General features: G+C 43.7%; 1 protein-coding gene across 1 annotated transcript; it reads left to right on the plus strand.

Moving 5' to 3' along the window:
* The first annotated feature begins 995 nt into the window (after positions 1-995).
* RtcB (RtcB RNA ligase) lies at positions 996-25269 on the plus strand. The gene is made up of 11 exons (XM_037415360.2): positions 996-1134; positions 1236-1340; positions 1687-1833; positions 3689-3788; positions 4692-4848; positions 7019-7068; positions 8698-8804; positions 12399-12558; positions 13158-13333; positions 16422-16610; positions 24552-25269. Exons 2-11 carry the CDS (start codon positions 1245-1247, stop codon positions 24888-24890), a joined length of 1521 nt encoding a protein of 506 aa, XP_037271257.1. The 5' UTR covers positions 996-1134; positions 1236-1244; the 3' UTR covers positions 24891-25269.
* The last annotated feature ends 1225 nt before the right edge of the window (positions 25270-26494 follow it).

Consider the following 26494-nt stretch of genomic DNA (forward strand, 5'->3'; position numbering starts at 1 on the left):
GTCACATCAGAGTGATCACCATGCTGTCAGTGCCACATGATGGTCCGCATCCAGAGTTTTGCCATTCCTATACTCCATGTTCCCATTACTTTTTTATTCCTTACATTTGTCGCTTTCTATATTAACCAGGCTCAGTTCAACTCCTCAACCTTGAATTTTCGCGCTCTGTGCATCGTGGTTGACCTCCGACCACAGAGCCTGCCGCAGCGGTTGGTAACCAATTTCGGAGGTCATGCTGGTCGTCAACTAAAGAATGCCGCTATGATAAGTATTGGTCATCAAGTATCACCATCACACTGAAAGTACCTTCAAGAGTTCTACGACCATACGTGTGGTTGAACAGCTATGTTTTTCCATTGAGCAAGGGATTTTCTCTTTATTATGTTTCTTCCTCTACTTCGTTAGCCACTGTAACTTCGCGATCTTCCGCATTAACTCATGCTTTTTATTCATAGCCTCCTAGATGTCGCTTGCCTGCCAGTTGAGCGCGAAACGCCTGTCATCTATGGTAGCAATGCCTACGTAGGAGTAAGGGTCTTTGTACTTAGCCTTTGAGATTGTCAATTTTGGGGTTTGCTACAAATTTTAGAGGATGCCTTGTATTGAAAAAGTTGCCTGTTGAATGACGGCGTCACTTGCGTAGAGTTAATAATAATTACTTTTATGCTTTTTAAATTTTTTATGTTGCTTTGTTGCAAATAAGCTCCAAAAACGTAAAAACTTATTTGAAGACACCACTGCTTATACTACACCACTACTTATAGGTGGCATCACCACCATAGTTCCGACGACAGCCGCTTTTCAAGTGACCGCTGATAATCCGGCAGGCAAAGGAAATCTAGGAGGCTTTGTTCTTATTGATGATGATCTCAGCCAACGCCTCCTTTCTAGAGGAGGAGTTGGCTAAACTTGCATTTGAAAGATTCTGACGTACAAGCCAAGCCAAACCGTCAAACGGCTAGATGCTTGGCCTACGTTTTTCGCCTTTTTAGCCTCTTGAGCTGCCGGTGCCTGCTTGTGGTGTTGGCACAATATTTCTACACTGCGTAGCGATGTCTGTCCGACGCGCTTTTTGCTAAGGAATCGGTGTACAATCCGTCATTTCCTGAGCGTGACGCCTTCGGCGTTTATTAAGTGAGTAGCGACTACAAGCACACATCAAAATTTAGTGAATGTGCCAGTTGAATCGGCCACGTGTGTCCACATGCCCACACTTGTCTTTATTTTCTTGCTAGGCCACCAAGATGGGCGTCCGCAGCTACAATGAGGAGCTCGGATACCTCGAAAAAATGTCACCAGTCTCGTGGCGCATCAAAAAGGGCTTCGTGCCAAATATGAAGGTAAGCTCGGCTGCAAGGCCGGCTCTCCTCCGGCGGCAACTGCGGTGTCTGCCTCGCACTATTTCAGTTGGTTGCTTTCATGCAGCAATCTCGAAAACGCTGATCAGTAAACATAAATAAAATGTCTTTCTACAAGGTTGGCACGTTATAAACGTGGGTAGTGTATTGAGCAGGCGTAAGTAGCTTCACACATTACTGGCGACCATTTTTGGATTTCTTGGCCTGATCGTTTTCATGTTTGCCATTGGCGCAGCTTAGCACTAGCTGTCGAGTTTATGGACGTTGTTGAGTGGTTGTCCATAGCGTTTTTAGCTTACTTTCCATTTCAATTTGGCACTTTCTTCAGGTGGAAGGAATGTTCTACGTGAATAACCTCTTGGAGAAGCTGATGTTCGAAGAGCTGCGAAATTCGTGTCGTCCAGGAAACGTTGGCGGATTCCTGCCTGGTGTTAAACAAATTGGAAATGTTGCTGCCTTGCCTGGAATCGTTGGAGTAAGTGCAGCTGGTACTGGATTTAGTACTTTTTTACGTGTATATGTAAAATGAATCGCAAGTTTCGTCCGACCAAAAATGAGTCAAGACATACGCGAAAAAGAAAAAGTGACCAGTATCAGCGCGGCACGCACCACGCGAAGTCTCTACATTGCATAATATATTCCTTGGCTGTTTCCACAAATTCAAAGACGCTCAACATCAGCACTGTTTAAAACACTCGGGGAGCCGCACTGCCACTTTGGTGGTGTGGGCCGCAGCAATATATTAAAATCTTTATTAATAATATATCTTCTGTAAACTTGCCTACCTCTGCACGATGACTCGTTTTCGATGGGAGCTGTGCGCTTCGCCCATCCACTTTTAAAATTGCGGCTCGAGAGACTTTGAGCTTTCACTTGTTCTTAGACCGCGCAATTTGTAGTGAAAGCAAGATAATGGGCCCTCGTAGATCGTGGCGGGCAGCCGGTGTACGCGGTGGCAGGTATACGTGTCACACGTTTTAATTTTTCGGTCTTGTATCGAGTGAACAAGCGAGGCCTTCCTGACCCGATAAGCTCGTTAAAGCATGACAACGAAAAAACGGCACGGCTCCTCTTCAAACATCGTGCACAGCAACAGATGACGAGCCCTCAACAAACAGAGCTGCAGCACGCAAACTGCTGTAGGCACCGAGCGAGGTACTCGGGCATGGCGGGAGATGGCGACAATGGTGGAAGTGACATCACATGAACACTATGTATTATCGGCCCTAGTAACGCCCTTTGTTAAAGAATTTATCATGTTTGGCTATTGTAGCTTTAAAATATGCATTCAACTCTGTCTCGGTCAAAACAGAGACTGCTGTTCAATAGAAACATTCTTTTTCTTGAATCTGTCTGCAGGCCTGCATCAAGTGTGCATATTGGTAGACGCAAGCATGAAAGACACACATGCTTAGTGAAATGTGAGATTTTATGTACAACAAAAGAGTTGAAACACCTGATTGTGGCTTATGTATCAAGTGTGTTTTGTTGCACACTGAAGCTGTTACCAAGATCACTAACCCAGCTACAACAGTATCTGCGTAGTTCTGTTTATTTTAACATGGCATATCCTATCACTGCTGTGAGCTAAATTTCTTGGTACATAGGAACCCTCTGTAGCAATGTAGCATCAAAGGTATTGCACCAAGTTTAAGATGCAGACCTGATCTCTAACCACAATGACCACATTTTGATTGGGGAAATGCCAAAACACATTTACTTTGATATATGTGCTCATTAAAGCAGCTCCTATTGTAAAAATTAATTTGGAGTCCCCAGCTACACTGTGCTTTGATCTTGTAGTTGTTTTGCGGTGTAAAACTCCAGAATTTATTTTCAATGAATCGAGTGGTTCTAAAATCATAATGCCCCATCTCATTGACACGTAGTGCTGTTATTTACGAATTTTTTGAATACACGACTTAATAGCTGCTTATGGTTCAGCGGCACACCCTTGCTCTAAATGAGCTTAAGTATTGGCTTATGTAAAAAAAAAAGACAAAGAAATACGAAAATGTTTCACTTGGTGAAACAATCTTCTCTGTACCTCAAACCTGACATGTGGCATCTGACAAGGTCGAAAGTGAACACCAAGGCTACTTTTCATATTTGATGTGTAGTTTGACTATTTATTGCGATTCAGTGCTATGTGAGGCTCTTGGCAGGCTGCTGAATGATTAGAAAAATTTTTTGGCATGGACGTAATGCAAAGACGATGCGTGCTGACAGATAAGTTTTATGACCAGCAGCCTTGCCAAGCTTTTCTATGCATACCGTTTTCAGTCAACAAGTGACACAGCACGTTCATTGCCTGCGTTCTCATTTCCCAGCACTCAATAGGGCTTCCTGACATCCATTCTGGTTATGGTTTTGCAATTGGCAATATGGCGGCATTTGACATGGATGATCCGAAGGCCATTGTGTCACCTGGTAAGCAGTTTCTATCTACCACTTATTTGTCCTCTCCTCATTGCTATTTTACTGGTTGAGAGCTCCACTTTATGTGCGATAGATATGGACGCATTCATGCACCAATGTAGGGACATCACTGAAGGTGTAAATGCTTTTATTAGGAGGCATTTTTAGTCTTATACAATAATGAAATATATCTTAATTCAAGGCAGCAGTACAGAAGCTTCCAAGTGGTACACCCAGTGAAGCCCCACTTTGCGTTGCCTAGTTCTTGGTTAATGATGCTTTCTTCATGTAAACTGCTATTTGTAGACATTAAATTGTCATGCCATGCATTGTTTGCGCACCTTTGTGTTTTTAGTGCATGAAATAGTGCATTTCAGTTGGGAATGTAAGTGGTGCACTGTCACACAATTGTGCCGCTACTTCAGATAGTTATGTGGTAGTAAATACGCTCTTGGTCTTCTTACTTCTTTCTGTATGATGAGTGTGCCAATAGATTTTGCAGCTTTAAAGGAATGAAAACTGCTGCTGCATTGAATAAAATGTCACGTATCATACCTTTCTTTCATATGTGGCATGCTTTGCTTTTGCTCTGAATTTCAGTGCTGAGACGTTGTTTTAATCCTTCCACGGTTTTCACTTATGTGTGATATGGTTATTATATTGCAAGGTTCAGTGCGGCCAAGCAACATGTTGTTAGCAACAGATTTTTTTTTTTTTTTGCACTTAGTTATGGAACTTACTTTTTCTTTTTAGTTAAGGCTGCTGGGTGATTTGAAACATTTTTGGCAAGGACGTAATGCAGAGCAAGCACGTGCTGACACCATTTTTTTATGACAGCAGCCTATCTGACCCCTTTTGGAGGTTGGCGTTGCTTCTGGGACTGTTCACTTGATCATTTATTCCCGTCTTGAACAGGTGGTGTGGGCTTTGACATCAATTGCGGTGTTCGTCTCTTACGAACCAACTTGATGGAGAAGGACGTCCAGCCCATCAAAGAGCAGTTGGCACAGAGCATGTTCGACCACATTCCCGTTGGCGTCGGATCTAAGGGAATCATTCCCATGAATGCAAGGTGTGTGGGTGCTTTTTATAAGCGACTTCTTGTATTAACCGTTGCTCGAGTGTGTGCGGTTGTCCATATTTAATAAACTTAATTCTATTCTATTTTAACACATTAGCGTTCAAGGACCAATTTCGCTGAAATTTTGTTATTGGCACCAGTGTTGCTAGTTTCGAGCAAAAAAATTGAGATTGGTACAAATAAGGGGGCTCAATTCAAGTAGTAATCAACCTAGGCCTTCTGTGTGGGCAGCAGCTGTACCAGTCACGTCCATGCCCAAAATCGTGTCAGGAAAACAAAAAATAGTATGAAAATGTTCTGTAAAGCAAGGAGTCTGCTTAACGGTTGTAATATGGCATATCGGAAATGTAAAATTGCACCTGATATCGAAACATGTGAATTTCAACGTTGCTACAAAGACCCACCCATTAAAAAGCGCCCAAGCATAATTCATGATCATGAGCAACAGCATCAACAAAACGTGCAGGTGCACATGCTGCCTTGTGGATGTGTGCTGGTTACGTTGCCAGTTTGCAAAAAACAACAAAAAAAGAATCATGGCATGTTGGGCATTTTGCTACTACTATACTTCCAGCAGGAAATTTGTAATAGTAATAGTTTGAATCAGTCAGCGTTATGTTCACAGATGTTTGTTTCCTTGCAGCATGGTTAACATGTTTGCCTAGGAGCAAAGCCAGGCTAGCGATTTGAGAGGCATTGTGTATGAGGCCCCATTACAAAACTATAGTGTTCTACTCTTACAGACAAAGCTCATGCAACCTCTAAGTTTTTTTTAATTAAAAAATGCTTTCAAGTTACCGACTCATGTTCGTAAAGTACAATCTGTTCATAACATTGAAGTGGGAAAGCGAAGTATATGTCACACCCAATTCACTTGGGGCACTAGTGACCTGTTTGTGAAAGTAGCAGCAAAGAACACAGAATGTGCCAACGGCTGTGTATGTAAGTGTAAATGCAGGCTAATAGTATGTGTGTGTGTGTGTGTGTGTGTGTGTGTGTGTGTGTGTGTTTTTAGGGATGAATGCATTATTTGCTTTCATTTTACTTAAGGAGCTATGGTTGCGTAAACACCCAAAAAATCAAGTTTTCGATTTTGACACCAAAACATCTACTGCACTATGAGTAACAAACCTGTGAAAGCCCAATATGAAGCGGTCGCTCGAAACGCTTCACATGCCGTGCCAAAGTGCGCCATGCATCTCCTGGCGTGTGCCGTGTGCGCCCATAAAACTTCGTTTTTCTCAAATGGCGCTCTTTATAAGTTCTTCAGCTTCAATGCACCTTTCCTCAGAAAGCATTAATTGATTTATGTAAAACTTTTCATGCATAAGATACATGTTGTAAACACTCTGAACTAAAAAAATTGCCAGTTTTTAAAAAAGTGAAGCTGTAAAAAGAAAATCGGAGATGTGCACCAGTTGCGGCTTGGTGCATTCAGTAAATATATATAGTATATTTTTTCACAAAGGCTCCATAAAGGATGTCCTTTTTTTTTTGGTTCAGATATAACCTATGAGTCTCTACAATAACACAGCTGAAGATCATTACATTCGCTCAGGGGTTGCAGAGAAAAGGTACATTGAACAAGTGAACCTACTTCAAAATTTGGGAGTGGGCCATAGGAACCTAGGCATTAAAAAAAGGTGTCACGTGATAACCAGTAGCATTCTTTGTGAGCCCGAGAAATTTTATGTGAATACTTGAAACAGTTTCTAAAATATTATGTAAAAAGTGACATATTTTATTTACCCTATCATACCCCCTTTAATAATTCACTGGTTCCAATCTTCCAATGACGTAACATGAATGTCATTTACTAACCCTGTGAAGCTAACTAATCGGGGATGACAAGGTCACCTTCAATAAAGATAGGCCTATCACATTGTCAACTAGCCTGTCTAAGGCACCCTATTCGTATTTATGGATGGTTGTCCTTCTCTCTGTTCCTGTCTTTATTTTATATATTCACTGAAACACTGAAGCAAGTGTACAGTGCTGGCAACATTGATTTGCTGCTGAATGATTTCAAATCTCTAGGCTTGGACGTAATACTGAATGTCCTATGCTGACACAATGTCATATGACAGCAGCATTATTCCCATTGGAACTTGTTCATTAGTTTTTTCCACGAAAATAAAAAGAATGCATAATTTCTTCCTAGAGACCTCGAAGAAGCCTTGGAGATGGGCATGGATTGGTCCTTAAGAGAAGGTCAGTGCGCATCGTTTCCCTGTGGCTCAGGGGCCTTGGTTCTCTTATTCTTTGCTTGGGAATTTCTTTGTCCTCACGGGCTTACTTGAGGGCAGAACATAGCAAGTGTTTAGTAAGATACTGTAAATGGGGATCTGCTGCAGACATAAATGCAACAAGCCTTCTGTTCAATCAATGTAGGCATTTTCACAGACTCCCTGCACACCGCCATAATCCTTTCTTGGCTGGCATAAATGAACGTTACCCCCCAAAAGTGCACTGCCCTGGCTTTGACGTCGGCCTGTGTACTCCCTTGCCCCAGCTCAGCAGGACCGTGTTTTTTTTTTCTGCTGTGAAAATGTTGATAGTTTGTTTTGATCGACCACTTAAATTATGGTGAGTTGTACACTTGTCAGTAAGAGTGTACCTCTGATACCTATCATCATCAGTCAGTCCTTAAGTGGCCTGACTACGTCCCCTGCAGGACAAAGACCTCTCTCATGTTCCGCCATTCAACTTTTGTTCGGCAGTTTAATAATTCAGGCAATAGAAGGCACTGAGATGCGTTCCATTCTTCAAGGGCTCTATCCCTCCCGAGAGCATTGTTCACTGCTGGTACCGACTATAGTGGTTCTAGGAACTGTAGTGGGAGTGGGGCAAGTTGAGAGATTCTGGTGAAGCCAGCATGGCACACCTGTTTCCAAAAACGTTAAGGATTGCCTCATCTGGCTAACAGTGCAGTATGTCAATATCTGTTAACTTGCTTATTTTCTACCACGGTAGTTTCTGTCTGGACGTGCTTACCGATTTCAGCACCCAACCTTTCATTATGGCTGAAAATCTCAGCGGAAACAATTTTGTTCAGTATCGCTTCAAAGGAGTGTACTGACACAAATTTTAAATATTTTGGAGTTGTTGCTCCAAATAAAAACACAGGTGTTGACTACCCTAAATGAGAAGTGTAGTGTTTGAAAATGCATTCATTGTATTTGTAATACTGCTACCTTAGAGCAGCGATTTCAGTTTTTGGTATTCAGGGGGTGGCATCGCATTAGCGTGTTGTCACAAGTACGTCGCATGAAGACTGCAACTCGCTACATACTAGCAACAGTAATCAGTTTGTTTTCAGTTGCACGTGGTCCACTTAAACGACGAGTCAGTGGTCGTCCTGAGAGTGACAGTGATTTCTGCGATTTAGGCTGCATTCAGGACGCAGATTTTGCAAACCCAGTGAACTGTGTTGACTTGTCGTTATAATATCTATTGCGGTGTGGCTGGCTTGCAGATGTGGTGTGGCAAAAACATTTATAAAATAAATGTGAAATATTCTATATGTGATGTGTGACCCTGATGTGTGGAGAGCATCAGTAGTGTTCACCATAGAAAAGGAAGATGTTCCTTTTGGTATATCTCTAAATATTTTCAGTACTGTTTTAAATAATTGTATTTGGCCAAAAAAAGCCGTGTCACCTACATTGTCACCTCAGTGTCACCTCATTGTACTATTAGGTCCAGGTTGTGGTTTTGGCACTTAAAAACCTAAAATATTGACCAACAGTTGCTGTACTTACTGAACAGGCTGAGCAGCATCTAAATCTGCACTATTTTAGGGAGTAGGTAAGTGATAATAAGGTTCCGAAATTTTTCTAGGCTATGCCTGGGCCGAAGATAAGGAGCATTGCGAGGAGTATGGAAGAATGCTGAATGCTGATCCTGCCAAGGTTTCCATGAAGGCAAAAAAACGGGGCCTACCTCAGGTATGCTTAGAATTTGCATTCCTTTGAAACCTGAATGTATAGGAGCGGTTGTATACGATATTGGTCATATTTTAACTCGCATCTATGAGATAGATTACTTTTAATCAATCACGTTTATTGGTAGATATTTTCGGGATTGACTGGTTAATTTATTTACTTAACAGCTTCTGCAATTCAACAACTTTTTTTCTGTGATGCATTTCTTCATTCGCAATGCAAGCTGAAACAGGAGATGCAGCTTTTACTGTTTGGATTTGGTGCAAACTATATATAATAGCATGTGTGCAGTTAGCAAACATGACATCAGCCTAAATACTCGTGCCTCAACAAATATGCCTGAGCACTTCATTTCAAGCAGTTTCTTTTTTATTATTTACTTCGAAGCTAGGGATTGAGCTACTACAGTCGATTGCCGTTCATGCAAAGTTTACGGAAACCGCAAGAAACTTTGAAATAAACAAACTTCCAATTAAGCAAAATGCACAAAGAACTACACTTTTATTGCTTCGAACCTGACAGTTTTTTAAAAAGTAGTCTGTCATGTTCTCTTGCTGAACCTGGCTGTGGTTAGCAAGTGTTCCAAGCTCTACATATGTCAAAGTGCTTCTTCAGCATTGTCTTCTTCTACATAACATAAAAACTGCAGCGCAAGAGCAAGACTCAGCAATTTCGGGAGCCCTCGGTGGCGGTTCATTTTCGATGTCGTCGTCCACTAGCTGAACCATTTGCACAATTCGGTGGTCTGTCGGTCGACCGTATGTATCAACATTGCTGTCCACGACGACAAATTCTTCAAAGCGGACGTCACTAAGAAGGGCCCCGAAACTACCGTCGAGTTCACCTGTTTGCACTTGATGAAATTCGAGAGCGTATTAGGCTTAATGCCGTACTTTCGTGCAATATCTTGCTTGGCGTTGCCTCCATGGTCAACTTCTTTCGTCGCCAGGTCAAGCTTTCAGAAGGGGCCGCAAGATGCCATTATGAAATGTTGGCATCACAACACTAAATCAGATGTGGAAACTCTTGCAGAATTGACTCACTGTGCGATGGCAGGCTAGTTGGTTTCTGATGCTAAGTTTGAACAGTGCAACTGAACGTGGACAGAGCAGAGCACGCAAACACACCAACAGTTGTGTTTGTTTGCGTGCTCTTCTCTAACCGCATCCAGTCCCGCTGTTCTAACTTCAACCCAGCACACGGCTGAAGCACTCTGCAAATCACAAAGAAAGGCCTAGGTAGCCGATGTGATCAATGCGATCTCTCGGGGTGCCAAGACAGCGCAGTCCAACAGCTGTCCTGGCACATGAAAAATTCCCATTTTATTGAAAAATTGCATTCCTCTCAAGACTTGCTTGTTTGTTTGTCTTGCTTGTTTGGGAACGCACTAGTGTACGTGCTTGTGGCAAGGAGCGATGGCTTGCATTCTTGTTATTGTTAAGGAAATGGTCTCGTGACAGCTCTCTTGAACACCATTTGCTGCTGGATGATTTGAAATGTTGTTGGGCTTGGACGTAATACAGACAAAGCTCTGCTGACAACCCTTCGTATGACAGCAGCATGTGCTCTTGGACTGTCTCGTTGCCTAGATTTGTTCAGCCTGATTCCCTTTTTTCTTTTTTGTAGTTCTTAGTATTAGCTGCATGAATTACAAAGAGAATGCAAATTTGTAATTGTCAGTTGACTTGTAAGAGCATCTTTATCAGTGCTGATTAGTCATAATTGACCCTGATCACACAAAGGAAGTGTGTAGGGGGATAATGGTGTGTAGACTATACTACATGTAATTGACTGACAGATGACAGAAGTGGTTATTGATTGGTGGGAAAGGCTTTAATCTTGTCAACTTTAAGTGGTCAGGTTAACACCCTATCCGTGCAATGCTGTGCAGCAACGATAGTTTAATCTGTGTTGCTGTTCATTTTTGTAGTGTGCATGCTAGAATTTCACTTCATCCTCCTAGTCAATAAGTTTCTCAAAGCAAACCTAAGTAAGCAACGTGGTATCTCTATAAAGAACCCCACAGCGGGCTATGTTTTGTCTAAAAAATCAAGGTTGTTTAAATTTGAAATACAATAAAACCTTGTTAATTCGAAGTTACTGGGATCGTGAGAAATCTTCGAATTAAGAGGGTTTTTGAATTATCAGAACATACAAAAAGTGGAATGCAAGGAACTGAAAATTTTCTAAGTACAATCAGTGCTGGCCGTTTGCTCTGCTGACAAGTTTGCAGCTTCAAGGGTTATGTTTTCTAGCAATACAAGGTCACAGTTTTGCCGCAAGCAAGGGGGAACGTTGAGCCTCGCTGCTACAATTGCAAATAAAGAAGAAGAAAAGAAAGAACAAAAAGAAACATTGTTGGGATCAACTAAAATGTGCGCCTGCAAAAGATAAGACATCTTCACTGCAACACAGTAGTGACGGGCGGGCAGCGTGTGACCTGCTTCTCGCTGCGTCGGCATGTCATGATGCAACTATTCAATTTTTTCTACTCAAATAAAGAATTTAATAATGGACAGTGTGATGAAATTTACGATGTTTTGGCTGGAAAATATGATCGTCGAAGCTTGCGAACAGTTTCCGAAGTAGGCGTAGCAGGCAAGAACTCTGCCAGCACTGCAAGTGGGCAAATTGCGGGAGCAACTGACATTCAGAGGTTCGCATACATCACGAGTTCCACCAGGCTGTTCTTTATTAATTTCGTTATATTCTCCAAAAGAATGGGTAAATCATGACGTGCTGACATTGCGAGAAGCATGTAACAAGCTGTTCACGAGTCACCGCTGCGTTGCAGTGAAGCACGTCTTTTTCGCAGGCGCACATTTCAGCTAATCGTGAGACAGTTTTTTTTTCTTTTTACAATATTATTTTTGTGCTGGAAGTATCGGGGGTGGGGTCTTTAGCTTTCACTCAGTAGTATCGCTACAGCACATTGTCTAGTGGCTCTTAAGGGCTGTCGTTTCCACTGTTCTGCGGCGAAATCGAGTTCGGGAATCACTACACTGCACCCATAGTTTTCGAATTAACCGGAGTGGTGCTGACTTCCGCTTCATATTATCCGCTGAAACTTACATTAAAAATACGAGACCGCTGAACTACTTCGAAGTATGCAGTTTTCAAAACAACCAAGTTCGAATTAATGAGGTTTTACTGCATGTACAGCAAGCTTAAATACCATATACACCCATGTTCTTAAAAATTACTGTGACAGCGTTATTAACATCAGAACTAGTAGCCTTTTGGGGTCATCATTGTGCATTACAATGTTTATCATGCCATCGTGTCACAGGCAAAAAAAATTGTGTTGGATTATGAATTATTCACACTTTCCAAGACATTGGCATTTTTTTTTTTTTTTGCATTGTTTCATTTGCTTCAGATGATGAAACGATTCAGCAGTGAGAAGCTTTGTAGTGCAACTGTGTTAGTTTGGCGGTGGCCTCAAGCTCAGCTTATTAATCAGAACAGATTTACTTAGGCTCGCTTCTTGGAAACGTTCGTTAACTTTGTTTTGTTTGGCTGTAGTACTTGGTTGTACGAGCTCTGATAAGTGACTACACAAATTTTTCTCTTTTCTTCAATCTATGTGGGTTTTAGCTGGGCACCTTGGGCGCTGGCAATCACTATGCCGAGATTCAAGTGGTGGACGACATTTATGACAAGAACAATGCAGCCAAGATGGGAATCGAGCGTTGCGGTCAAGTATGTGTCATGATTCACAGTGGGAGTCGTGGCTTTGGACACCAAGTGGCTACAGGTGAGCGATTTCTTTTGTTTGCTGGTGGACCTTTTATGCATTGACGTAGAAGTTGAAGTGAAGGGCACTTGAAATAACCGTTATGGAGCTTATGGCCGATATTGTCGCTCGAGAAACACTTATAGCAAGTTTTTGAGTTAAATACTTAGCACACAGCAAAATCTCAATACAATGAATCTCAAGGGATCGCTGAAAATCATCCTTTAAAAATCAATCATTCGCTAAAAATATATTGTGCAGGTTAGTTAGGTGATGACAAATATGCTTTTTTTTTTTGTAATATGCTATTCATATACTATTGGTATTTGATTCGAAATCATCTGGTTAAAATCACTATTCACTTCAAACCTTAAATTTATTATTTGCTCAAGCCTACTTTTAAGGTATTGAAACGGTTTATTGCCTCTGAGCACGATGGTTTTGGCTGCTGGATGATTTAAGCAACTGTTGGGCTTGGACGTAATACTGATAAAATACGTGTTGACAACCCCTTGGATGACAGCGGCTGAACCTGTTGATACGTAGTTTGGTTTTGTTGTTCATTGAGTGTAAACATGCACTAAGACAAGTTCTCCACCTCTCCATTATTGTGCGGGCAGATGCATTGGTGGCCATGGAGAAGGCCATGAAGCGGGACAAGATTGATGTTAATGACCGGCAGCTGGCCTGCGCCCTTATCCGCTCCAATGAGGGGCAGGACTACCTGAAATCGATGGCAGCGGCAGCGAACTTTGCTTGGGTCAATCGCAGCAGCATGACCTTCCTAAGCCGTCAGGTGACGCTTTTTTTTTTTGCTTCACACATAGTACTGATAAAAATAGTTTGGAATAAGCCAGAATATTTTTGTTGGTGCTACTGAAAAGCTAAGGTGCATTTCTTCAAATCACAAGGTGCAACTCTTGACTCTGAACAACTGTGGATGCATCTCATAAGAACAGTGGCAAAGAAACTCTGGGTATACACTTGCAATACTCATTTGAGAATAGCAATATGCAGTACTCTCTCAGTAAATGTAAATCTCTTAAATTAAGTGGAACTGCTGCTCAAATGGAACAAGTGCTTTTGACAAGGTTGGTTTCCTACTTGTATTTTGCACCCTTCTTCATCTCTTATCACTTTTGTGAGGTGTTTGACTGATACTACAAGCCACTGTGGTTCCGCACTGAGCTGACAGTGCTAAATTATCGCTCAGAGGTGCCAGTGACACTGGTTACGATCTCGCACTCATATCGACACATGTACCATTTGCCATGTGTCAGCCGTGGCAGCACTAGATTTACCGTATTTACTCGATTCTACCGCGCCCTCGATTGTAACGCGCACCCGATTTCCACCGCGAAAAAAAAAAAAAACGTAAGACATCGATTGCAATGCGCACCCACTTTTCTCGCTGGCCCGCACGATCACACCACTCGAAAAAACGACTCCTTTCGGGAGCGTCTTCCATTTAAATATGAGGTACGGGCGAAGCTTGTGCACATCTGACGTGTAACAGAGCATTGCCGTCACTGTAGTTTTACCGTGCACCGATGCCAGCACGCGAACTTGCTTCGCCCCCTTCTTCTCGACGGTTGTGGTGCCAGGCATGTCGAAGTAAAGAGGCGTCTGATCGGCATTCCCGATTTGCCCAAGCAGGTAGCCGTTGTTGCGCTGCAAGTTTAGGACGAACCTCTGAAAACTGTGAAGCTTTTCATCATACTTTTCCGCAAAACTTTTCGCATATGCATGTTCCCTTTCGGAGGGAAAAGCCTTTCCTCTTCATAGAGTTAGTTAGCCAGCACCTGCTCGCTTTAAACTGGCTCCGCATTAGCCCTTTTTCTATTCTAAGGCTAACTGCATAGCCCGCACTTGGAGCAGTTCTGTCGTCACGGGCCGCTGTGCCGCTCGCTGCTCAAGCACATACAGTACTCGCCGAGCAGCTCTTTAATTTGCGGAAACCGACCCTGCTGTGGTCCACTAAAGCCTTTGCGTGAAGCTTTGCTGTCGACAATCTTCTGCTTTTGTTTCCGCCGGTCCCGCACACACGTTTCAGGAACTCCGAACGACCGCGATGCGGCCCGATTTTCGTCCGTTTCTGCACACGCGATGACTTATCTTTTAAAAGCGGCATCGTGGTGCACTCGAGTTTTTGGAGTCGGCCCTTCCACGCCGTCGATCCTAATGCACTACTAGATGATGAACTCCTCAGCACACGTACGAAGTGCCGCACATGGGAAACACATAGGCAGAAATGGCTGACGCGCCATGCCGACGCACACGGAGGAAGAGAAGGTGCCGACGCACGTAGGGGGCGGCCATTTTGGATTTGCCGATGGCAATAGATTGACCGTAATTTTTTTGTTCGTACTCGATTCTAACGCGCATGCGATTTATGAACTCGCTTAACCGGAAAAAAGGTGCGCGTTAGATTCGAGTAATTACGGTATTACACTACTGGTACTTCAAAAATTTCTTGTGCTGATCGAGCGACTAAACACAACAGGCAGTGTTGCTTGATTTTTTCTTTAAGCGCAAGCATTGAAATAAAATTCTTTTCAGTTCACCACTGCTCAATTTGTTGCCATTTTTTCAATTTTCGGCCCTTGTTGTTTTTGGCTGTTATGTTTATTTCTTATTGTCCCTTCAAAAATATATCAGCGGGGTTCTGTTGCAGTGAGAAAAAGTGCCTCCCACAGGAGACAATTCTCACACATCTTAAAGGGGCCCCGCAACACTTTGAGCATGGTCAGAAAATGCTGCCGATCGGTAGTAGAGGCTCTCGAGAACATGCGAACCAAATGTTATAGCGCAGCACGCAGCCTGGAATTCACAATAAATTATCATTCAGCTCCGAATGGCTTTCTCTTCCCTCGATAAATGACAAAAGACGCACGAAAATCACTCGTAGAATGCCCATCTATCAGCCATTGGCTGATTTAAACATGATGCGCTCGGTCGTTACAGAGATCACCGCAGAAGGCAGTCACTTGTCCACGCAACCGCACGCGATCACTCTAAAAAAGTTGCGTATTCGAAGAAAAAAAAAGTGCTCAGGGTCACGAGGCGCGCGTGATGTATTTTGTTTTTCCCCTCCCAACCCTCCCTGCTTAGCTTCTAGCGTTTTCGTCAAGGCGAGAGAAGAGAGAATGCAAATGCAGTGTGTGACAAATCTTTGTAACTCTGCTCGTACTGGACGAATTCTTCAAATTTTTGTGGCATTGAATTTGTGAGCCAATAAGCTCTTCCAGTGAATTAATTTCATGGTTACTCAAAAAAGTGTGTCAGGGCCCTTTTAAGAAAGTTTGAGAACTAACAATAACAGAGACAAAAAGAGAGGAAACGACACTAGTGCACATGTACCAACTAGCTCGTCTTTCGGTTCAACTTCAATCGAATCATTCACAACTACCGTAAAAATTGTATTGTAACCTGACTGCCAACTTAGAAGTACGGAAAATCAAAAAAGAATAGAGTACATAAAATGGCCACAGCATCAAAAGGCGCTTCTACTGTGAAACAAATGCAATCTTCAATTCTGCACAATGACAATGAAAAATTCGTAGACAGGGGTTGTGTCGAGCTGACGTTTCAATATGCAGACTTGTCTTCCTCAAGGCTAGAACAAGTCCGCTTGTCGAAACGTCGACTCGACACTACCCCTGTTTACAGATTTTGCATCGTAAGCTTCCATCTTTGCCTTTCTACATTTTTTTTATATACACAACAACAATCCCATTTATATTTCCATGTGCATTTATACGCTGGTTCTACATGCCAGAGGATGCAAAGAGAGCTGAAGCACTATCTTTGTTAAACGTTAAATGTGAGGTGGTGCTTCTTACGTACCTTTTTACCGTTGTTCATTCCTGCCCTCGCATTTACAGGCTTTTGCCAAAGCATACAACACGACCCCGGATGACCTCGACATGCACGTCATCTATGATGTGTCGCACAACATCGCCAAGGTGGAGCAGCATGTGGTGGATGGCAAGATGCGCACATTGCTCGTGCATCGCAAAGGCTCAACACGAGCCTTTCCACCTCATCATCCTCTCATTCCTGTTGACTACCAGGTGGGGACACAGTAGTGAACTGCTTTGTAGACAATATAAGCAACAACTTATCTGGACATAGGAGCAAAGGCAATGGAGGCGGGGCTTCTGCAGATTCGCGTTGCTCCGCAAGTACAGTAGAATCTCGATGATATGAAGTCATAGGGAGCATGCAAAATATTCGTGTCATGCTGAATTCGTATGAACCAAAACAAGATACAGCTGATCATGAAGATGAACAATAACTTTATTGCAATCAACTACTTTTTGCTGAAAAATTTCATAATGCTTTTTTTAACTTTTCTGCCTTCACCGTCTTTTATAAAAGCTGCCTGAAAGGCATAAAACCGTGCTGTAATTTCTTTGCTCGTGCTTCTGGTGCTTACGGTGCAGTGTAGCACGTCGAGGGCGTGGTGGTTTACCGTTGTCGACGGCAGGTCACACACATTGGTGTCTTCACCATCGCTGTGGTGGTTTATTGTTGTCAACGGCAGGTCACACACATCGATCTTCACCATCGCTGCAGGACTTCATCTCATAGCCTTGTCGACCAGTTCTTTGATAGATTGCAGCCCACAGGTCGCGACGTTATCGCCCGCGGTGACGTAGTCTTGTGCCGAAGTTTCAATTTCGAGGTTCTCCCAACTCGTGCACATCAGCATCAGGCTCTTCGTTATCTTTCGTCGGAGCCGCATCTTGTCCCGAAAAAAAATGCACTCTTGTGAAAACAGTTTGCGATCATGTCCTGTGTCACATTATCCCAGGACATGGCAAGTAAATGTAGCCCATCAAGCAGACTAATCTGCAATTTTTCATTTTTGCACTCAATTTTAGCCAGAGGTCTCCGCACAAGCAATCCATTAAAATTATGTTTGACATCTCGAAATATTCCCGCGTCCACCGGGTGTAGACGGCTTGTCGTGTTTGCGGGCAGGAACCTTATGGCAACATTGTTAAATTTCCATGTCTTTTGGATGGCACACAAGAGTGGAAGCTTGGGCTAGTTGGTGCGTAGTCATATTTGCAAGGTGTTTCAGCGCGCGAACAAAGGAAAAAAGGACAGGGTAGACAGAAAGAGCGCTGACTTCCAACTAACTTCATTTCGCAGAGTGGCAAGAATTTATACGTCTAAAAAGGAAGATTACAGAGCATGATATCAAAGAGGGGGGTGCACCCACAATCTCGGCAATGAATGCCAAGATGCCCTTGTACCACATTGTGCACATTGTTTCGGTGTTCTCGCAGGCGGTCGTTTATGCACCTGCCGGTTTGGCCGACATAGACGCACCCACACGTCAGTGGAATCAAGTATACGACTCCCACTGCGCATGGGACGTAGCATGTCCTGTGCGCGACAGAGCACGCTGCAGAAGTTGCGCGAGGTGTATTTACCCGTTTGCAAAGCTTCTGCAATTTTTCCGGTGCTGAAAAAACAACAAGAACGTTGGCGTCTCGAGCAATCTTTTTTAGCCTGTGTGAGACGTCGTGCACGTACGGTAGTACATTGCCGAGATTGTGGGTGCACCCCCCTCTTTGATCAGTGCTCTATATTGGCAAGGCACAGGAACAAACTTACCCGAGAAATTATCGAAGCCGAAAAAATACACGTGCTAGGAGATAAATGCGTAAGCACTTCATCGGTTGCTTTATCCCAGGCTGAACGTGGTTACCTGGCTGGGCTTTGAGGCATTAGAGGACCTGTCACACGTGCTGTTACTGATGTGTAGATTGGGCTTGGTTTTTTACCTTCATGCTCTGTAATCTTCCTTTTTAGACGTATAAATTCTTGCCACTCTGCGAAATAAAGTTAGTTGGAAGTCAGCGCTCTTTCTGTCTACCCTGTCCTTTTTTCCTTTGTTCGCGCGCTGAAACACCTTGCAAATATGTCTTTTGGATGGGCTGAACACTGGCCGACGAAAAGCAAATTTTTTTTTTTTTTTTGCTGCCATTTTCTAGTCTAAAGTTGTCAGAAACATGCAGGAAAATTCTGATGTCATCTATGCTTTTTTGTTTCCTTTGTTCAAGCAAGGCAAATGTCCTGCCAATTGGAAGCACTTTGGTCATTTTGGTTTGCCTATGACAGTAAGGTGAATTTTTTCGGAACCGTTGGCACTTACGCAAAAAAGCACAGTGACACGCTCCTTACTTTTCCGACCACCCTTGCAAGGCTGTCCTTTCACACACAGGCTCCTTTCCAGCTGCACGTTGAAAAAGAGTCCCACCTCGTCAGCATTGAATACGTCACATGGTGCATAGACCGCAATCAGAGCCTGCAGCATGTTGAGCCAGCCATTCACCTGCGACTTAGCTTCACCGCTGAAAACTAGTAAACTAGTCCGTGCCATCCTTTAAAACGGTGCAGCCATCCAGCGGAAGCTTGGAAGTCATCGATGCCAAGAGAAAGCGCTACGTTGTCCACCTTTTCGCGTAGCACCTTGCCGTCCACGTTGACGCCGCCTGCTGTCGCTTGGCGAAACCACATAACCAGAACGTCTTTCAGCTTTACGTGTGTAGCGGTCGTGCCTGCTTCACGTTCGCGCCAAAGTCCTGATGAGCATAGTTCAAGATGACATCTCACCGCCCAACAATGGAGCAGAGAGTCAATGGCGCTATGCCCAATTCTTTCGCGAAGTCTTGGCGCTTTTTCTTGGGGTCTTCGTCGACCTTCCCGAGAATTGCAATTCGACGATATGCTCACAGCAGTTCGAGCAGCAACACTGGCATTTACAAGAGCCTCCACAGCGCCCGCACCACGTGGAAACGGTGTTGCAATAAAAAGAAAGAAAAAATAAGCACTAAAAAATAAGCCAATGAGCTGCCTGGAAAGAGCTCACATACCTTGTCAGGCCCGTGACTAGCGCAGTAAACGAGAAAGGCCACGCATGCCTGTCGACCCTCTTTTCCTTGCACGGTGTCCCCTTGCAAACTCGTTTCCCGAGCCACGCCCGAGTGGTTTTTCCCTCTCTCGCGGGTGTCATGCGGGCGCAGCGCAGCGACACTCCGCGTTGCCCCGCTCGTGTGCAACGCTCATTTGCGCATTCGTATTATCCGCAGAGGCTGGGGAAATGTTTCGTATAACACCAAATCGCGGCATGTAGACCCTTCAAAACAACCTTGAAATCCATATCATTGCGGAATTTGTATCAACCGTGACCGTATCATCGAGATTCTACTGTAGTACGGCAGCTTGCGGGTGATTTCGGTTTTGCTCGCTCACATCGTTAATGCATTTAGCAGGTTATATACCCGCAAATGTAAATGGGAGTAACATTATGATAGTATTTTTTAGTGCCAAATTACAAGCTTTTTTTTTTTTTAAGTAAACATTGCGTTTGCAGCCGCACACTGACCCGCTATAGTCAACTCCCATTAATACAACATTGACGAAACGAACTTCCGATCAAAAAACTGGCGCAGAAATCTGCACTATTATTGCTTCAAATGTGACAGTTCTCTAATAAAATGGTCTTTCATCTTCTCTTGCCGAACGTGACTGCAGCTAGTAAGTTAGTCGACCGCATGTATCGACGTTGCTGCCGACGGCAACAAATTTTTCAAAGCTGACGTCACAAGAACGGCCCCAAAACTATCATCTTCGGGTTCACCTGTTTGCACTTGATGGAATTCGAGAGTGAGTTAGGCTTAACGGCGTACTTTCATGGTGGTGTATTCCTTGGCGGTGCCTACAAGGTCGGCTGCTTTCAAAACTTTTCATTTTCGGCGCCATGGTTCCGTTGGGGCCGCAAGTTGCCATTATCAAACGTCACCACCAGAACACTCAAAATCAGCTGTGTAAACGCATACGGAATCAACACACAGTGTGTTGACGGGCTAGTTGCCTTATCCAATCATGCTATGTTTGAAGAGTGCAATGGGATGCGGACAAAGCAGAACACGCAAAACACACACACAGTTTTAAGTGCTCTCTTCCGCTAACATCCAGTCGGTCTAACTTTAACCCGGCTTCAACCCAGTGCGCTGCTGAAGCACTGAACACATGACAATGAAAGAGCTAGTAGTTAGCCAATGCGATCAATGCAATGGTTTGGCGTTCATTAAACAAGATGGTAGCCTCATGAACCGTGGCGCTGCAGGCAGTGGCGAAGGCAATAACAGCGCCATCAACAGCTGTCTTGGCGGTCTTGGCACATGAAAAATTTCCCATTTTATTGAAAAATTACGGTTGCCTCAAGGCTCTCGACTGAAAAGTAACTTCTAAATAACCAACATTAACGGCTTTTAACATTGAATTATTGAGCATTTTTTGCGTATAAGCATGCATGCAAAATTGATAGGACCAGTTGTTGACTTTTAATTAATGGAAAACTCCCCGATTAAGCAACTTCAAATTATTGGAAGTTGGCTGTACATTGTTGATGCTATGTTTACTTTGGAAAATGACAGTGCTGAAAAAGTGGTGCTGTGTAAGAAATAGAAAAAAAAGAAAGGCATTCTGGCAAAGTGAACAACAAGGTATTTTTCCTACGGCTTGCTGCAAGTGTATGAGTCACATAATAAATAAAGCAGAATTAATTTCAGCAAGGCAAAATGAAAAATTATTGATAAACTTAAGTGCTATCTTTTGGCAGGGTAGCAGGCATGCACTTCGGTTCTGTAGCTTCCACAGTGCTGTCAAGAAGAGTGGCCACCGAAGATAGTATGTGTGCATTACTTAACGATTCACCTACCTTGGTAGCAAAGGGTATGTTTTTTGAAAATGAATTAATAGAAATTCTTGAAGCTTTCTATTAGTCTGAGAGAAAATTAATCTTATCGAAATGCGCTCATGGTAGTGTTACGATGGGGAAACTGGGAGATTGTCAGTGAGAGAGAAAGCAAAAGGCTTGTCTTGGCAGCTGTGCAAGTGTGCCGCCTGTGCTTGTGCCTGCCAAATATTTTTATCTCCTTGTAATAGGCATTGCCATATGTGATTATTTACAGAAGCATTTGATTATACGCTGCTGAAAATAATTCTCACTAGAGGGTTGCTGTGGAGGAAATCAATTGCTGCAGTGACAGAGACAAGACCTGTTGTTGAAATCTTGGCTTTAGCGACACTCTATGATAATTTTTTGTCCCTTCAAGGCCTCCGTTTTAGACTGAACTTCTTTGGATTTTCATGCGCTTCTGTCACAGCGTAACAAAAATGCTTAAGGTATTGACACTATCTACCCGCCGCGTCACAGGACATGTCCAGATAATGTTAGGCTATAGCACGTGCACCGGCTGTGGTTGCGGGTGGGGGTGCTGCAACGTGGGGGACTAGATGGACTGAATTCGATGAGGCAAAAGCACGGTTTTATTTTTTTTTTCTCACTTGGGTAATCCAGCAAGTGGCTGGTAGCATTGTTTCGGCTATTTTTCGCGTTTTGTCATGCTCTCGGTGCAACGTACAGTTTAACGTGCTTATAATGAACCTCCCTATAACGAACCTCCCTATGACGAACTCCTCGATATGACGAAGTTTTTCTATTCCGAACCGTTACTCCATACAAGCACCTGTAATTCGTGACCTCCGTGTAACAAAGTAACAGCGGGAGACATCCTTGATATAACGAATTTTCCCCACGAACAATCTAGGAATTTCGTCATTTTGGCATGAGCATGCATCTTCTGTGGGTGCACCGCCGAAGCCCGGAGCGGCGGCGGCGCGCACAGCGTGCTCGTGGCCCTGGCAACTCTCAGGCGAAAGCAAGCGCGGGCCTGCGCTGGCGTTGCCGCCGTTCTTGTCCCCGCGGGCGCATACGTGGATGTGCCCTCCCCACCCTCTCCAAACCAAAAGCAAAAAAAAAATTACTTTTGCATTGGCAGTGCCGTGCTTTTAGTTCGTGTCACATATGTGGAGCCACGCTGCATATGGAGGGCGCTTCGCCGAATAGTTTCCCGCAGTATCCACGCTGTTCACTTTTCGTTTTCGATTCCATGTGCACCTAATGTTCAGCTTTGCTTTTTTTTATTTTTATTTTAAATGCGTACAACCGTGTCGTCACCACCCAGGAAATGCCAGATTAGGTGCTGGCGGAAGCTCTTTGAGACCACGGTGACGACGAATTTTCGTTGGTCGACTTGCCACGAGTTCGCGGTATCATAGCCTTTGAGTTGAGATTAGCCGATTTGCTCTGGCAACAACACGACGACGTGTTGAATGCAATGCAATGAATGCGATAGCGAGTAATGATATTGTTATGCGAGGTAAGGGTGGCAGTCAACTCTTTTGGATCCGATATCAGGGAAATCCCACAAAATGCTGGTTTGAGCCAATACGGCTGGCCGCTCCAGGGAGAAGTGCTCTTTTCACACAGTCTCTTCGTGTTCAAAGCGCACTGATACATGCTGAAATAGCATGCGCGCCAGTGATCGTGACCACGCCCTTGAATCAATGTTCACCGTTGCTATTCGAGCAACTATCATCCAACCCCCTTTCCCCCCCCCCCCCCCCCCCCCCGCATCGTTTCATGCCCGTTCAAGACGGGTGGTTTCCTTTCTGTTTATGCATTTGTCAGCAGTTCTTGCACGTGGGAGGATGTTATTGTATGCGCCCTCCAGGCGGTAGAGATGGGCCGGCTCATTTGATCTCTGCTTCAGCAGCGTTCGCGTGCTTTTACTTGCTCGTAAAAGTTGGGATACGCGGGGTCATGTTATCAATTTGGCCCCGCCGTGGTGGTCTAGTGGCTAGGGTACTCGGCTGCTGACCTGCAGGTCGCGGGATCAAATCCCAGCTGCGGCGGCTGCATTTCCGATAGAGGCGGAAATGTTGTAGGCCCGTGTGCTGAGATTTGGGTGCACGTTAAAGAACCCCAGATGGTCGAAATTTCCGGAGCCCTCCACTACGGCGTATCTCATAATCATATGGTGGTTTTGGGACGTTAAACCCCACATATCAATCAATGTTATCAATTTGGACTTTTGTTACGGAACACGGCGGCGATGGCAAAAACCAGCCGAGAGTGTCTATATAATAGCTATCACAATAATAAGGCAGCTTTTTACCACTGAATAAGTGTATTGGGTTAGCTCTGCCTTCAATCCCCTTTTGTTTAATTTATGCATTGATCTTCCAAATTTTCGTAATGAAATTGCATACAATGAAATTCTCTTTATAACGAATTTTTCTGGGAATTTGTCAATTTATTTAGATCCAGGTTTAACTGTATATATACTCTTTAGGTGAGAGCACTTGTGAGATGCGATTGACCACATAAAGCAATGTCATTCCTTGTCTGTCAGTCTAATGATGGCAGTGGATACCACAGTATACAGAAAAAATACTTCGCAGCGGATAATCGGAGGGACGATGCAACTTCATGACAAGACCGTTGCTGCATCAGCCAGTGCTTGTCAGAAAATGTGAATTTCCAAGGCAGCAAACATTGGCACTCTAGCTACTGTAGGTGGAAGCTCATGCAGAGTTTAGTTCGCGAAAAACACTACGTGTGCCGAACACCACAGTTGTCTCCAAGATAGTTTGTTATAACATTAGTACGGAGAAAATTTTCTGTCTGTAAGTGCATCATCTCACTTATAAAACAGACCGACACATGTTATACAAGCCACAACACTTCACAGTCTGCCGCGAATTTGTGAAGCGGCTGGGACCCCTCATCCATAGCCTCTGGATTTTGCGCGCCCAATCTTCTAGGCCTCGCCTCGTCATCTACAGCACATACGCCAGCCATAGTTCCACGTGGGGGGTGACATGGAGGAACAAAAGCGCCCAACACAATCTAGACGCTCTGTGGGCGGAGTCTCAACACCTAAATTATTTTTCTTACACTGTGGCTACTGCACAAATGTTGTTTGGCATGTTCCGGATGTTATGTTTATTAGCTGTAAGACCAATGTTCTATGTTTGGCCTCCCCTGCTCCCCTTGTGCACATGACTATGGTTGTAGTTTCACATGTGTTACTAACCTGTGTAAATAACTTTCTTCCTGGTGATTTTCTCCCATCTCTCCAACACAGCTGAGTGGTCAACCGGTGCTTATTGGTGGCACAATGGGAACCTGTAGCTATGTTCTGACGGGCACCGAGCAGGGCATGGGCGAGACATTTGGGACCACCTGTCATGGTGCTGGCCGAGCACTTTCTCGGGCCAAGTCGCGTCGAAACCTCGATTACCAGGACGTACTGAACAAGCTGAACGAGATGGGCATCTCGATTCGTGTGGCCTCACCGAAGCTGGTCATGGAGGAAGCTCCAGAATCGTACAAAAATGTGACGGACGTTGTAAACACGTGCCACGAGGCTGGCATCAGCCGCAAGTGCATTAAGCTCAGGCCCATTGCGGTTATCAAGGGCTGATTGAGATTTTTTGGTGTTTGGAAGGTGTGAACGAGGCCATACATTCAAACTTCAGCGTTCAGGACTGACACGAGAACATGGTTTTCGTTGTGAGGTTTGTTACAAGAACAAGTGTGTTTGTGCATGTATGGATCTGTGTGTGCATATGTGTGCCTCATTAGTTTACTGATTAGAGCCTGAATGTATGTGCTACAGTAGTTTGTGGTGTATTGAATGCCTTTGCACCAGTGTAGTGGCATCAAAGGCAAGAGTTGAGTCTGGTGTTACTTTGTTTTCGTTCTCTTATCTTTTTCTCCCTCCTATTAAAGCTCCTGTGGACAGCTGTTCAATAATTGATGGCAAGCTTCAAATAAATGCAGCTATAATAATCAATTAATAATACATGTTTTCTTTTTTAAGCTGTCAGCTTGAAATATAGGAAGTGGACCCCCTACAGCAGGAATGAATACAGGACACGAAAAAAAAAAAGTTGAAAAGTCGTAGTGCATGCATGAGTAAATTTGAACATTTCTGCAATATTCACACCCCAAAAGAGCCATTTCAGTTGGCTCCTGAATTTTAGCACTACAATGTTACTACTGGGGCACTGCACCCTTGACTAATGTAAGCCTACAAAAGCTCACTCACGATGTGTTGACCAAGCTTAGGTCCCTAGTGGTGACAAACAACTAGCTTAGGTGTTACTCCAGCTAGCACTAGCTGCCCATTTCCACCCTTAAATGCCTCGCACTGGTACATCTGCTCGTGCGATCATTGTCTCACAAGGAAAGAAAAAAAAGCCTGGTTGGTTCCCCAGCTTGGCAATTGACAAATCAAGCAGCGAGTGACAGATACAAAAGTCGCTCTACAACCAAAGCGACAATTTATGGCTCTTTGATAAGTTGCCATCGTGAATAAGCCTTTCTCCTGGCCTTGCAAGTTGCCAATGCTTGTTTTTTGTGTGTCAAGTTGAAGCATAACACTGCAAATATCGTCTCTGCAAATTATATGTTAGAGTGGAAATTTTGCGTGCTGATAGTAATCCATTAGTACGTGTTTAAAACTGCAAACTGTATACTGACATAAAGGCACAAAACATGGACTCTGTACATGTGTATACATGTGCGAATCACTCGTGTCTGGTCTGTGCTTTTTTTATATATAATTAACATGTATTGTTGTATCTGCACAATCTTTCCGGTGTTGCACATAACCAGCAAAGAATATTTTTGTTCAGTGTTAAAAAGGGAGCAATACCTGCTTGCCTAAAAAGTGTTTCTTGAGCTCTGCATGTCGTCTACCATTGTGTATGTTTATGTGTGCCTGTCTTAACATCTTGGAGAAGTGAGTTGGTATGACCAACTGTCTTTGACGTGTATTTATTTGACGTGTGCTTGTTAATACTGAGCAAGTACGTGAACAACACCCAAGCAGCTGGCTGCTGTTTACTGCTGTGAGCAAGTAAAGTGATTCTCTAGCTTGGAAGATTTTGTGTTCTTCATTCACATTATTTTTCACAAAGGACTTGAATGCTTGCAAAGTGAGGCTCTTTCTACGTGTTTTCAAAAGTTGAATGCCACTTAGTCTTATAATCAGTTTACAAACTGGTAAAGGGCCAGTAAACA

This window comes from Rhipicephalus microplus, chromosome 9 (genome assembly GCF_043290135.1).
Source record: "Rhipicephalus microplus isolate Deutch F79 chromosome 9, USDA_Rmic, whole genome shotgun sequence".
Taxonomy (NCBI): domain Eukaryota; kingdom Metazoa; phylum Arthropoda; class Arachnida; order Ixodida; family Ixodidae; genus Rhipicephalus; species Rhipicephalus microplus.